Source organism: Cyphomyrmex costatus, unplaced genomic scaffold (genome assembly GCF_001594065.2).
Source record: "Cyphomyrmex costatus isolate MS0001 unplaced genomic scaffold, Ccosl1.0 scaffold91, whole genome shotgun sequence".
Lineage (NCBI taxonomy): Eukaryota > Metazoa > Arthropoda > Insecta > Hymenoptera > Formicidae > Cyphomyrmex > Cyphomyrmex costatus.
The window spans coordinates 229,111-245,262 of record NW_017280495.1 but is presented as its reverse complement, the minus strand read 5'-3'; the positions used below and the strand labels follow the sequence as shown (position 1 = coordinate 245,262).

Here is a 16,152-nt window from a genome sequence, read left to right as displayed (position 1 = left end):
CTAATGAATAATTAATGTCTTTTGTAAATCTTGTCCATCCGCAATCTGCGTTTTTCTGTGTCGGAGCGTATTGTATACGTCAGTATTTTGATATTCGCAAATCTTGTTTTGTGGAGATGAATGCCTCGTTTTATTTCCATTTTGAATACTCGTTTCGTGTCATTTTTTGTCTCCTTTCTCTCGTTTTCATTCCTCCGTCAAAGTCAATGGCGAAGTTTGCGCATTTGGAACAAAGAGAAGCTTCCGATATATTTTTCAAATATATTTATATTTTCTTCTTATTTAGTTATTTTTATGCGTTTTACATTTAATTTGCGGACACTTAAGGAGAACGAGCGAGTCTCGAACATCTTCTCACTTACGTCAAAGCTCTCGTTAGCATAATTAATAAAATTTGCACTACGTTGGCAACTTAATAATTAATTTTTTAAATAGTTTTATTTATACCACGATTATTACACACAACTATCAAAAAGCGATCATCTTTACTTTTTACTCGCATCTTATATTTAAGATTTATAATTTAATCCATCACGCGCGCGAGAGATGCTACGCTCATTTAGCATTCAACTACACCTGCTGCGTAATAATTTACACTAAACATGCAATGATTCAGACATAACTATTCAGTACAAATTAAAACTCTGCAGAAAATTGATTGCAAATTTAACATGTAATGCATTTTTATAACATCGTGAGTATATCTACATTGTTTTAGATAGCAATTAAAAATTCGACAATCACTGCAAGAGATCCATCTCATCAACGATAATTGTAATTATCATTATAAATATATCACATAATGCATTAATTTCACGCGATGTTACGCGCAATATGTAAACAACGTTATTATATTATAATTATTAGTATATATTCTTATATATTGTATAATTACTAACACAAAATCAATAAATGTCTAATAGACATATAGACAGACTCTATAAACAATAATGCTAAATAATTAAAAAATATCGTATACTTACATCCTCGAACCACATAATGGGGAAAATAATGTCGGGGAATGAAGCGACCTGCTTGATATCTCGCACTTGGCTGACTGCAAGATTTATTTGTACCCTTGCTCGTGCCTTCATAGCCGTGCCCATTATAGGCTGCACGTCAATGTACAGCTGATGTTTTTCGGGATCCGGCGGAGATATGCCCGTGACAGCCTCCCGTAAAGCTGGATCGGCTGGAAGAAACAAGCATAATGTGATTGAGGTTCTTAATCACTCGATAGAGTAAGCTATTATTATTCTCTCTTTCATATCGCCATTAATGTCAGGAAACTTGTATTAATTTGCATATCAGGAGACGCAGTAGTGTCTTCGGCCATGTTCAAAAAACTACTAGTTAATTTAAAAGTTAGTTATTTATACATTCTGTCCTTCGTCTAACTTGTTTATACTGTTTATTGTCATTTATTCGAGGAAACACGCCGCCTTAATTTTGTACATACATTTTATTCTTCGTCAAACTTTTATTCTATTAAGTTACTGTCAAACATTGGTTTTTGCTTATTATGTATTAGTTATGCTTTATATTCTTATAAGATTTGTCCTAGAATGTTAATAAATGCTTTATCTATCCATATATCTTTGTCTCTATGAAATTAAATTATCATTAACACATTCTTTATAAATATATTTACGATGTAATTTCAATTTTTTACGTCAAATTATTTTAGAAATTCGTGAAACTAGTTTATCGTTGTTTAACGTGAATCAGCAGAGGTCAGTTTAAGCATTAGTCTGGTTACGCTCGTGTCTTTACATAATAACATATTGCTTCGTTACTTCGCAGTGTCAAAAGTCACCGCGTGCGGTTACACGTACAAAACGGACGTAATGCACCACAGTTAAGTGGCGTTTTAGTCAAGTGGTTTAAGAATCATACTTAAGACTCTTTTAATGTATTTCAAAACGCATAAACAGGAAAGCAATGATATTATAAAATGGAACTCATTCTATCTGTCTCATTTCTATTTTTTTTAAATATTAAAGACTAGCTGTATAACTTCTCTTTATTACGCATTTTCGCATTTACAATTAAATGATTTTTAAAGCAGATATTTATATGTAAGCGTTAACACAAAATAAAAGTTGCGATCATTGTGCTCTTTTCTCGAAGAAATCCAGATGCAGGGGCCACTTACAAAAGATTTTATCAAATTCATAGAGAAATTCGCATCAAAGATATCTTGTATTATATGAACAGAATCGATAAGCATTTTATTAATAATAAAGCATTTTGTGTAAGATAACCAAGGGTCCCAAATTAGGAGGAATAGTCCTAAATTTTATCTCAAATTAAGAACGTGATTATGAATTATCCCTTTTTTAAGTAAAAAAATATTAAATGTAAATAATAATGAAAATAATAAGTGTGGAATTTAATTTTTAACTAAATTCTGTGAAGAATTTAATGATCTTTTATTTAAAAATCTCGATATTAGTCGTAGAATATAAAAAAGTATAATTATCAGTAAAAAAGTACAATTTTACAAAATAAAATGTAATTTCATAATTTCATGTAATTTTTGTTATGACCTCATATATATAATGTTACACATTAAGTGATTAAGTGTGATTATTAGTTATTTAAAAATATAACAATGTAACATCGTTCTCATGTGTTTCATTAGCAATTATAAAAAAAAAAGTTTATCTACAAAAATTTAATTACGACAGTTAATATCAATTATTTTAATCGTCGCGCTCTTTCCTGTTTTAAAAAGTTGGCCACCTAAATTTTGTGTTTTACGAACGAAATCGAGTATCTTGCGTATTTTGTTTGACTAGAGAACGATTTCACACGACGGTGAAACTAGACTTCTACCGGAACGTCATCTAAAATCTGGAGCGCTGAAAGTAAAAGTTTGCGGTGCGAAAATATATGCGCGATAAATGTGAGGGAGAAAGAGAGAAACAGTTCGTATAATATTCCGTGGGAGAATTACGGCGGATGCGTGAAAGAGATTGTTCCTAAGAAAAATAGGTCTCGTAGTAACAGACTGCTCGACCGACTCCAACTTCGAGTTGTAGTCGCGCAGAGCCGGAAGCGACGCGACAAGTAGATCTCGCTTACGAAACTAGCACGCACATAAACGATCTTCGTTAACCGGCCTGTCAGTCGGTCGGTCGGTCGGTCGATCGAGTCGGTCGATTACCTGTTCTTTCTGTAAAGAAAAAAAAACGTGTCTACGTGGGCGCAAGAAGATGACGAATTGATCCGCTTGACAGCGAACCACCAGGAAGTAATAACGGTACGATCGAAGTCGCGGACACATCGATGAGAAGTGTCGGCGACGTGAGGAAGGAAATGCATGGTGTGTGTTGCATATACGACGCAAACAGACTTATCGCGATAATCTGCTAAGAAAATAATTCCCGCAAATTATGTGTTGCGCTTACGTAAGATGATACACTTTTACATACACGCATATGATCGCGTAACTCATCGGCTCAGACGATGCTCAGATTCGCAGTGTCGGAGATTCATGACACGACATGTTACGTCAAGTATCGAATGATGTGTATCGCGTTCCGCGATTAGGAGAGCTCACAATTTCTCGCAATAAATCCTGGGAATAACAATAATAATAATAATTACGGCAAAAACAAGTCGCGATACTTGATGTGTGTTACACAAGATACGTTTCGCGTCATCTTGACGTATACATCATCCGACTTCAAGATATCGCAAGTAACTTTGACAAATATGATAATTGCCAATGTAAAATATCCCGCCTCAAATCTCGTTACAACAACTAATCTGTAAATAAAGTTTCGTCGCTGCGACGAGAAACCGCGAGTTACGTGACACTTACCAAGGTAGAAATGCGGGAAAGTGATGAGAACTGGCGAATCGTACTGGCACAGGGAGACGTTGAACGTGCCCTCCGGTGCACACGGTGGTCCAGCTGGACAGTAGCACTGCTGCGACGCCATATTTTCTACCGAGGTGAAGACATTCGTTGGCGGAGAGAATCTGTAGCCGGGGATTCCTCCGGCTGCTATTACTTCGCGCTAGAAAACAAAATTTTCTTTGATACGCGATGACCAAAGTCAATACTTTATTGGAACTCTTACTTGTAAAATTAGTACCGTCCTATTTAAATAAGAGCATAACTTACACGGGAAAAATTACTTAAGTCATTTTTACCTTACAAGACTATAGTAAAAAATATTCTGGTTATTTTTGCCAAACTTATGACGAACTTTATTTATACCTAAGTGTAAAAATATTGAGCCGAGTAAGGTAAATATTACAATTATAGTGAATTTATTCAAGTAATTATTATCTTACAGAAAAGTAAAAGACATTTATTCTCAAGATATGGTAAGCATAAACAACTTTCAAGACTATATATAGACACTTGTATTTTTATCGCGCAGTAAAGTATTATAATTTTGTCAACTCTAAGGCAAAAAATAAATCGTTGATAAAGTAAATTTTACATAAATGAGCGCTTATCCCTACATGGATCTTTCAATCCCACAAAAAATTTACTAAAATTCATATCAACACATATTAATTTACATTTTTTTCTAAATTGAAATTTGTTGTCTCAAATTATTAAAAAATATATTACTGTAAATATTTTTTGATGCATGATATTTTTAATATTTTTATTTAAATAACGTAACACACACAATTAAAGGAATATTCAATTAATTATAATTAATTATAATTATATAAAAGAACTTAACTGAAATAATTACAATAAAAAATTAGAAATTAGACTATAATTCAATAAATTAGATTTGTACCTATATACATAAAAATATTAAGTTCATGGTTCGCAATACACACAGAAAAATTTTATTTTCTAGTAGTACAAAAAAATTGTTTTAATCAAGATATTAGTCGAAATATTAATGTTATTAATTACAATGTTATTAAATTATTTACATAGATGAACAAGGTGCTATATAAGGTACTTGTAAACAAAATACTTTTCTCGACATCCTCCTGTTTTCATATTTTACCATTTTAAAAAATTATTAAGCCGGTGTTTCAAACGCCTCTGGTCGTATCAGTCAGATAATTAAGGACGACTAACAAAAACACAAACCTGATAAACCAGCGGCAACGTCCGGCAGAGGTCTTTCTCGAAGACCTTGAGCACGGTCTGCTTCGTGATATGAGGTGGGAATATGCTGCCATCAGTGCCCATGACGGAATCGCATTCCTTCGTGGTCCAGTGGCCGAGAGCGTCCTTGCCGTTCCACCTGTCCATTAATCCAAATTTGGTGATATCGCTACTGCCCGTGAACATCGTGTACAGGTCCGTTCCGGTCGCGTTCTTGCCATAAAGCAGACCGAACTGATCATACGGCAGCTTTTGTTCTTTAGGCACGACGTCCTTAGCCAACTTGAGCAGAGGATCGTCGTAACCCCAAAGTAGCTGATCGACTGACACTTCAACGAACGGCTTGATTTTCAGGATGTCCATGATGGACGCCATCGCCAGTCGTAGGAAACGAGCGGCGTGTTTCGATTGACTGGTAGCTGATAGCATAGGAACGTTCGGCACGACCACCAAATCATCATCGGAACCGGATGACAAATCCTAATATTTCAATGAGAAAAGAAAGAAACTGAAAATCTGACCAAATCGTGACTGATTGAATGCAATAAAAGAAAAATTTATAGAAGAATAAATACACGATACGAATTTTTTTAGAATATATAAAAAGAGATAAGAGGACTAATAATATAATAATTAATCCTTAGTACATACGATGATTTTTCATTCTTTTATTACACACGATAGAGTAACTATCCTTACTATTACACTAATGTGCCTACTATGTATGTAAGCTAATTGTTTAAATTAATATCACATAATTATTTTAATTACACTTACAATTTTAATGAAAACTCATAATACAACCTTCTTAGCCTTTATACAAAGCGCATTAATACGGTTAAGCTTAAAATTTTGAGGTATTATTGGATTCGTAAAAATTCCTCTAAATTACGATATGTATCTTTAAAAAAATATTTACTACAATCTAATGGTTGAAAAATAGAATATTATCTTTAACACTGTATATATTAATGAAATTAATAAAAAAAAACCATTCTTATTTATTTGTGCTAGTTTTCTTTATAACTTATTTGAATACAAAGGCACTAATTGGAACGACGCAGTAATCATTTTTAGAAAGGCTATTTATAAGGCTATGATTAAAAAAAATTATTTATAAAGGTTATAACTAATTACTTAACGCTTCTCTAATTTTTCGAAGAAAAAAGGTACGCAAACACGAATGTGACTTAATCGTGTATACTTGCTAAGAATTAACATACACACACATACGACAAGAATAAGTTAATAAAAGATACAGCATATTATTATATAAAATAGCGCAATGAAATAAAAATAAGTAAATAAAAAATAAAGATAATAACAGAAAATTAAAGAATACGTAATAATGTACGGTGAATAAAATAATTTGCGAAAGAAACAGAGATCATTCAAACAAAGAATGGGAAGCTACATTAATCTACGAGTTGTTACAAAGCATCCGCGTAATAAATATTTTCTTCCATAAATTTTCTCTTGAAACAAGAAAACGGTTCGTGTACATATTGTCTTTCTTGTCGGCAAGTTACGATAATACACTTGACTACGCCGTGGAAACGTTTCTCTGAAATGTAGAAAGTCGCGACAGTGATTTCGATGCGCGAGCAAGAGTAGCCGTGCAGCCGCAAGTCGACAGAGGAAATGCGTCTATGACGGATTTAAATAAACCCGGAGGCGACGTGACGCCTTCGATTGTCATTCAACGCGGATTCACTGATTTTTTTTTTCCTTAGTAGCCGACGTTATTTCTGTGCTTCTCGAATAAACGAACAATCAAAGATTGTGATACATCCTATGCGTTAAAGACGCGCATTGTTTTGAATACTAATAAAACGCTTCTTATAATGAGAATATCTCAATCTCAGTCTCAGCTGTTTTAATGCATTGCCTTGGAAAATATTCGCGTGAAAGGAAAGCTAAGCATTAGATATTTATATATTTGTATAAACAATATAAACATACGTATATGTTCATATTTTGTAGAAAGCAACAACTTATAATTAAAAGATACACGATATAAGTTTAGAAAAATTGCAGTTTCAATACGGAAAGATATAAATTTAAATTATAACTTCAACACGGAAATTGAACATTTATTAAAAGATCAATATTGATATAGCCATATATTACATATATGTAGCCTAAGTGTGAATTTAAAACATCAAACTTGGTTTAAGTAAAGAGAGAGAGAAAGAGAGAGTGAGAGTTTTAAATTAACATTATTGCTGTATCGTTAATTATGTCTAATTAGACAAGGGCTTACTGAATTAAAGATGAACGTCTTCTTGACTTTGTAGGTGACGGTTCCATTATCATTGAATTTGATATCCACCTTCTCCCAGCGTTGTTCGTAAACGTACGGACCCAGCTCCTGCAGCGCTGGTTTCTCACCGTTGTTCAAAAATTCATCGGCGTTCGTCACGTTGTAGATGTAAACTTGCATACGCGGCACGACCGGCGGCTGCTTCCAGAATTTGTACGTGCGTCCACCCTCTCGTATCGCAAGCTCCTTGTCCAGGATTAAGTTGATGAGATTCGGAAATAGAACCGCCAGAACGGCAGCCAAGATTATTAGCAAGACTCCGCAGGAAACGGCCGCCCCTGAGGAAGAGGAAAGAAAGATGAGTCATTGTCGTTAGTTAGAAGTGCACTTTGTTTTTTTTTTTAACGCTGAAAGGAATTAGCATTAATAATCCTGAGAATCAGTATGTTAAAATAAGTGAAATAGAAAGGAATTCAGAATTCTCGTTGTATTTGTAGTCAAAGTATAAAATTAATTTATTTCGATGTATATTGCATGAAAGAAGAAAAAGTTCCATATAATTTCTCATTTCTGGACATGATTTCATGCGGTATTGCTGAACGACAGTCATAACAACCACAAAGCATTGCGTTGTAAGATAAGAATTTATTCCTCTAGTTACATATTCTCGCAAGATCGATACCAAAAGGAGTCGAAGGAGAGTATTGAAACAACAAAATTAATTTATTTCACGAAGATACGAAACTTCCGTTAATTTTTATTCCATTTCTGTCGGTTTTTCTCACAAGTCTTCATTTTTACACTTCGTATCAAAGACAACAATCCCGAAGACATGGAGTAATTGACGAGTAACACGATTATCTTTCGAGGTAATCGTGAATGTAATTACGTCATGATCTAACGACCTTCGATCGAGGTGGTCGACCTAACAATCGACTCGATCAACAGGAGTCAAACACAAAAAGGAACAAGGACAGCTAGTTTTAAAAAAAGATGCACTATGCGACGTCTCCTTCAAACGGTCGTCTTCCTTCCCGTCGGCACACATACAATATCACGGTTATATTCTGAATAAACTTTATATTCCTTTTAATGCTCGTATCAGATAGTCAGACTGGATCGATGATTAGGATTAACGATTGCCCAGGTACTATTTCAGCTAACCACATTGAAAATCCCATTTAATTGAATCAATTAATCTCTTATTTAATTATAGGTAAATAAATCCTTGGTTGATGCGATGAAATAATTTAGCAAATGGTTTGATTATTGTTTCATTTTACTCTTGTTTCTGCTAACACAAATAATAGAATTCTCAGAGCACGATACAACGAATCAATTGTGATTGGACGAACAGAGCAATTGTTAATCGTAATTGTCAACTCGTAGTCTGATGATACCAGTTTAAGAGCAAAACAATCGCCAGATGTAAGATGGGACCATTTGCACCTTTCTCGTAAACATTTATCCTTCTATACGGTCCGTTCCTCACGCGTGCGTTGCGTGTTATTATTTATGCACTTATGCCGCCGCACGCTTGCAGTTTTGCAGTTAGGTACTTGCGGTAAGTAAGTGCCTGGTAACCGGTTAATCGGAAAGACGTAACACTAAATTGAGGACTGAAGACTCCAGATAAAAAATTCGTAAGAATGTATTGGAATTTTAAATAATTATTCCACGTGTGGAAGATTGGAAATTTATGCGTCGACCAGTAACAAGATAAAAAGTCATCAGGATTGTTTTAGAGGGATTTTATGAGGCATATAAATGTAAGAAACTTTCCTATTTTTTTTTCAATCGTAAAATAGTATTCTCTTGTTATTTTTTTATTTATGTCTTTAAATTATTTTCACTTTTAACCTGTTTAAATGTGAAGTTCCTTGATATTTTAAATTAAACATACATCTTTGATTCTATCTATGTAAAATCTTTTGATATACTCGTGTGCCTTGATCGCACCAAGAATTAGGAAATATAAAGAATTGAGAAATTTATCCTTCTCAGCTGTTTATACCAAAAAGAGTCTTAACATGGCCAAGACCTTCACCTCATTAGCCAAATCGTGAATTTTGTTTGATTCTCGCATATCACACTTGCGAGCAATTATTACTGTTTAGCAATAAACGTTCACGTATCAATACAATTTTCATGGCGAGGTCGCAGTCATTACATAAATTTCACGCGGTGCGACGTTGTGTCAGAAAAGTATACATAATTAGTTGTCATTAGGTTAACGTGTTAAACGCATACATATTTAATTTTCTAATTCATTTAAATAAATTCAATACTTCAAGAATCATTTATTTTTCAATATTTAATATCTCTTATTATTTTAGATAAAAGATAAATGTTCAATATTAATAGCTATAGATTCTTCACTTTGATACACTTATAGAATATAACGATTTTTTTGCTGTTAAATATCTAAATTTAACAGCTGCTGTATGAATACATTAACAAATAACTCTTATTATTAGATCTTTATTAGATTTATAAATGTTTATGTCCTTCGTGCAATTGTCATCAATTTCGTTGTTTGTTTTCTTCACGAGTAGGGTTACCAACCGTATACTCTTTTTTAAAAGTACATGTACATGCATACTCTTTGAGCTTGTAAAGCCTATTCTACAATTGCGTAAGCATAAGTGTAAGTGGTTGTAGTACTTGTAGTTGTAAAAATGCACCAATCAGAGCCGGATACAAGAAGAATATTCTCTCCTGTAATTAGTCTAAATAATTCTTACAACTACGCTTACATAATTGCAATGTAGAATAGGTTTTAAAGTTCTGGTCATTAATTAAAATTGAATATTTATAAAATTATATTAATAAGAATTATCACACAATATAAAATTATATGTTGTAAAATTTTCATTTTATTAAATATCCTACATTTAACGCATAAAAAATTATACATCCTTCTTCCACCCTCGAATCATCTTTTATGAAGTATATATTGTACTCTTTCTCTTTGTCTCTCTTTTCTTGTGATTCAGATGTAGTAACCCTACTCGCGAGACTTACTGATACATTAACACGTCGATATATCACGTTCCTTTTCGTTCTTCCCAACGAAATTACAAAACTACCGCCTACGCGACACGCAAGCGGAAGAAAGCTGACCGTGCGGCGTCCGATGTATCAATGCGCGTACATCGGTCTCGCTTTCCCCCCCCCTCCTTCTTTACCCCCATTCGTCCCGACTTTTCTTTTCCTGCTTTTCACGCGCGCGCGAGCGCACATATTTACTTCACAATCCCGCGGGGCGATGATTTTTGCATGGTTGCGGTTGCATCTTTTTATATTGAAAGAAATAACGGAACCGGACGTGTTCAGATCGCAATATAAGGTGAAACCGGAAGCATGTCAAATAATCACGATTCTCAAAATTTATGAAGCGATTATTAATTTTTTAGACCTCAAATATTTCAGGAATGTTCTCATTTTCTTTCGCGTTGAGTGTTCATCTTATATCATTTCCGACTTATGCAAACTTTAGTCATTATTCCTAATCCGAGGACTAAAGAAACTCAGCGCTTTTGATTTTAATTTCTATTTTTCTACGTAATATGTGAATTGTTTTTGGAACTGGATCGTGCTATGAAGTGATGTAACGTCAAAATATGACAGAGAAAAGGTAAATAACCATTCTTGCGGTGAGAAACACAAGCAAAAATTTTCGAAACTTCTTGCGTTTTTCTTTTCCCTCGAGATCGTAATTCTTGCTTGGTAGCTACGTTTGCTCGCCGTCGCGTAAACTCGAGCGAGGGAATTTCTCTTATTCCGAAGTGTTGCGACCGTGCAACCATCCGTTTTCGAGTACTTGACCTCCATTCCCTTTTTAGCGCCGTCTAACTTTGTGAATGGTGTGCGATGTACAGCTGCATCGTAATTCCGTGCATTGCGCCTGTGGAACAATAGCATGTTAACTGCGAGTGACCAACTAGGACGTGCGCAAGAAGCCAAACCTTTGAGTGTACACGATCTTATATGCATATCTACGAGATTGCACTCAATTGAACATTTGAATCTAGATATAATTAATATGTCCAAAAATCATTTATGCGGAAAGAATATTTATTTATAGTATAGATATTTAATATTAGAGTACAATTTTTTTCGAAATATATAGAAAAATTGATTTTCCTGAAAATCTAGAAATTTAACTCGATACAAATAATTTTGTTAAATTATCAAATTAATTGATGAAAATTTTTTTCACATAAAAACATATATAAATATATAATATTATATGGAAATATTTCTATATATTTTTTTTTGTAAAAATTTTGTTTTTTACAGAAATAGTATTATAACAATGATAATGAAGAGACATAAAAAATAATTAAAAAATAATTTCTTTTTTACAAAAGTTTGAAGATAAACAAAATTGCCTATATATTATGATTAACGGTGCATATATATATAATCACAAAAAAGATTCTGCTATTTAGTGGTTCCGTGTTAATGTCAGAGGATTTTCTATTTATATACGACCTCAAGAAAATACTGTACAAAGTAGAGGCATTTCATCTAATCATAAGGTGCTAGAGTTAAGATTGCAATTCTGTTAATGCTAGAAGAATGTCTTGCATGTACTGACATGCACGCGTAACTACGATAACGCGTGAGTGACAAACTTCTTCTATATAACAAATAAGCATGCCGTTAGTATCTTAGTATATTTTCTTATTTTAAAAGACTATTGTTATTATAATAGAATTTTCTATAAAGGAATTAGTCTTTATCATAGCTCATGTGTCCTTATGTTTATAGGTGTATGTAGATGAATACGTGTTATGTAAATATACGCACCAATTCATGTAAGATTTTTTATTTAGAGGAAATGCTAAAAGGAATTTCTCGCTTCATTAAATTAGCAGAATTTTTCTTTGAATGAAGCAATTGTTTCTTATTTTTTCAAACTTGATTTTTTTTACAAAAATAATAATTGTAATGTAAATATTATTTCATTGAGCAAATATTCCAATAAAAGAGTTCTTTCCGCACAAAAATGCATCACAAATATCTATATTAATGATTAATGCAAAACTGATGTGAAATCCATTCATAAAAATGTAGATCATAGATACGTTGAATCAGCTTCCAAGTAATATATTCAGAACTCGGTCATTTAAGGAATACATGCGATTACCAAAGCGCGTTTACGCAAGTGCGCTGAATTCGGAGTCGCGCGGCATTCCCGTGATTACACGTGAAAACCAGCGTAAGCGTAAAAATCAACTGTCCCGGAGATCTTGCGACACCTCTTTGTGTGCCGTATGCGACCGATTGTTTGGCTAAAAAGCCATTTGCGTTTTCAGTCACGTAGAATGATATACCGGGCGGAACCGCGGCCTTCAGAACGAATGATTCCATTCTTTGCGACGTCCGGCGGACATGATCGGCAGGAGTGGTCCGTGTGAACATGGCTTAAGTTTCAAAATGTACTATAATGAGGGAAAAAAATATAAATTAACATTTTACCCGTTAAATTTCCCTTTCGGATGCGGAGGAAGGGAGTAAAAATTACTGCGCGCATTTTGCAGCAATATTGAATGTCAAAGACAATTAATTGCGCAAGAAGAAGCGCAGGGACGAAGATGGCAGGGGGATGGACGTATTATTAACCCGTCGAAAAATTGCACGATTCGTTTCGAGACATCGGATGTTGCATCGTGCGTAATTATCGATCGGCAAAGCGCGGACGGACGATTGCAGATAATTTTTATTGCCAGGGTTGCCTCTTCGGACACGTTCCCGCTGACATCGCGGTCAGAAGTTTTAACATCTTTTAACGAAATTGCGTCTTGTTACAAATGTCATTGCTTGTATCTTTTTTTTTTTCCCCCTGTTAAAACCCTTCTCGAGAGATAGAGTGACCTCGACGATCTGGTAACATTCTATAGAAGGGCAATATATCGATCGTCCTTGTTCGAAGACCATGACAGCTCCAAAATGTTGTTCTCCTGGCAAACGCAAAGTCAGTGGTCGACAACCATACACGCGCATCGACTGCATGCGCAATAAGCGACCTCGTCGTCATGTAATAGCTTCGTTCTTATAGGAGAAAGGATGTCTTCGCATGACGGATTCGAGTCGCACGAGACCGAACGAATGCCTCGCAATGTACTCAATGATCGACGTGCATTATAGTACATTATGCATTCAAGTACTTGCGATATTTTGTAAAATAATATTCTGCAGACTGCATAATGTAATATGCCTTCATTTCTGTTTACTTATATCTCTCTACGTTGAGAAACAGCGTTTCTTTTTCTAGAACGTTATATATTTTCGAAAATATCGCTTTGTTAAAATTGCAGCTACAAGTTCTCGATCTTAAAAAAAACACAAGTCAATTTAATAATTTGAAGTCGCACAAAACCGAACAAACGCATTGCAACATACTTGACGATCGACGTACATTGCATTACATTATGCGTTCAAGTACTTGCGATATTTTGTAACATAATATTTTACAAATCATATAATGTAGTGTCTCTTTAATTCCTATTTATTTATATCTGTAAAAAAATAAAAAAATATAGTTTTTATTATACATTTTTTTAATCATGGCCTTATCAAAATTGCAGCTACATATTAAGTTCTACCAATTTTTAAAAAATATAAATTAACTTAATGGTACTTGAATGATCACAATATTAGTGATAATCGGGTACATAATACTTTCTAACAAGTATTAGGCATAATTTAGAGTTTAAACTTTAGACGATGCACGATTCGACGAACGGATCGTGAGAACGAGACGAACTCGTGGAAAGATCACGACGAGTGGGTCTGGCGAATCGATCGAAGGCGAGGAACGTGCCGGTTTTGAGAACTGAAAGTTAATTCTGTTCTTTCAAGGCTCGATGAGGTTCGCATTGGGTATGGAAGAATTTCGAGGTGTAATGACAAATTAATTATGCCAGGCACACGCATACACGTCAATTGACGTCACAAGATTGACCTTACAAACACCATATATGGTACAAATATGGTTCGCCGTTGTCTCTTTTTTCGGTCGATTATCATGGCCAGTCGACTTTTTATTATCGATTAATAAAAGACAACTTGAATCGGGAGCCTCGATGACATGACATACATACGTGGCACACACACAGGTGCAGTGAAAAGTATTATAAATGCAAAATTGTGACCTTTCAGAAAAGTTACTGGTTCAAGGTTTTCGTACGTATGACTTCTTAAGAAAAGTATACAGGATGTAAATATTTCGAAATTTCGCGCGTTACTTGGAAGTTGCGGCTTTACAATATTATTAAAAATAATAGCTAGAAAATATTTAAAATTCAAATCGCAATACCCTTCGATAATGCAATTGCTGTGAAACCTGGAAAAGTAAGTAAAATGGTATGAAAAACGTGAAGCACACCGAGGACAATTGTAACTCTCTATTGGCCATGTGGAATTTTACACCTTCCGTCAGCAAGTTGTTTCTCTAAACTTCAGTATAGATTTTTATATTGCATTCCCCGGACTGTACAAAAAGCTGAAAAAATTCTTATACACTTGTGAAAGCTTTAAACAAGTTTTTACTGTCATGAAAGTCGTCGAAGTGTACTTTATTTACTTCTTCCAGATTTAAATTATAGAGATATGCGAATCAAGATGTGAGATCGCGAATAGAATCAAATCGAATTAAAATTTTTTACATCAAATTGAATAGAATCAAAACTTTTTTACTCGAATTCACTGTGATTTGATTTGATTCGAATTTGAACTATATTCGCACACCTCTAATTTAAATTTGTTTACCAGATTTTATAATAAAATGTGAGGGCTGTGCCACTAATTGACAGATGAAGGATTAAATTTGCATCTTATCTGGTATTATTATTATTAATATTATTATTATTATTACGTCTTGTGTATGGAACTCTTTTCCTGCATTATAATTTATATAAAAAGAAGGCAAAAGAGACAAAACTGGTTATATCTGCGGTTGCTGCCTAAATATTTAACGTAACGATTGCTTAACATTAAATTTCGTAACTCGAGCGAGCAATTAGTTATTACGATTATAGAACTCTTTTTTATTTTCTTCTCCGTTTCTAAAAATTTTTCTCCTTACTTATCGCGATATCATTATATGTTAAGCAAGTTAAATAGGATTCGATCTCGTAACGTGTATTCGACATAAAGTTCATTCCACAATAGTGTAAGAATAACTGATCACAGTGAAATATGAGGAGAACATTCGACTGTTGATCAATTTTTACAAAATCGACTACTTACAACTATGCTTACGTAATTGTAGAATGAGCATAACAATGACTATTTACGACTTCCATGTACCAACACTATCGTTACTATTATCGTTATCGTTATCGCCGATATCTCAGATATCTGAAAACGGCATTCCGACCGAATTCTTTCAACATAAAAGAATCTTGCAACGCACGCGCTTTCGGTGGCCGCGCGCGGTGCAGCCGGTCGCCGCTTTCTAAATTTCCACGCGGCAAAATCGATACCGCGCGATCTAGAGCGTAATCGTTGGCCCGCACACCTGCATTAACGTCGTTAGCGATAAATACACACGTTATTTGCGCTAACATGCGCTACGCGACGATACACATACGTTCGTGTACACGTCTGTACATATGTGCATACACGATGCGTCAGCCGTGGAGACTTTAATGAAGCGAGGCGGTAATAATGGTCGGCGTATGTGCGCCGCGCTCGACGGAGCGCGCGCAGCGGACCCAAGCAAAGAAAGTCTTACACAGCCTCCTCTCGGCTCGCTGTAATAATCGCGATCAAAACGCGCGCG

General features: G+C 34.5%; 1 protein-coding gene across 2 annotated transcripts in view; it reads right to left on the bottom strand.

The window, feature by feature from the left end:
• The window catches only part of emp (epithelial membrane protein), a 37,680-nt gene that overhangs the window by 3,482 nt on the left and 18,046 nt on the right, over positions 1 to 16,152 (bottom strand). For both annotated transcript variants that reach the window (XM_018549923.1, XM_018549924.1), the window contains exons 2-5: positions 7,359 to 7,696; positions 5,078 to 5,575; positions 3,830 to 4,028; positions 984 to 1,192 (exon numbers count right to left, since the gene is read on the bottom strand). In XM_018549923.1, the coding sequence (XP_018405425.1) occupies positions 984 to 1,192; positions 3,830 to 4,028; positions 5,078 to 5,575; positions 7,359 to 7,696 (1,244 nt within the window). The remainder of the gene's footprint in view (positions 1 to 983; positions 1,193 to 3,829; positions 4,029 to 5,077; positions 5,576 to 7,358; positions 7,697 to 16,152) is intronic.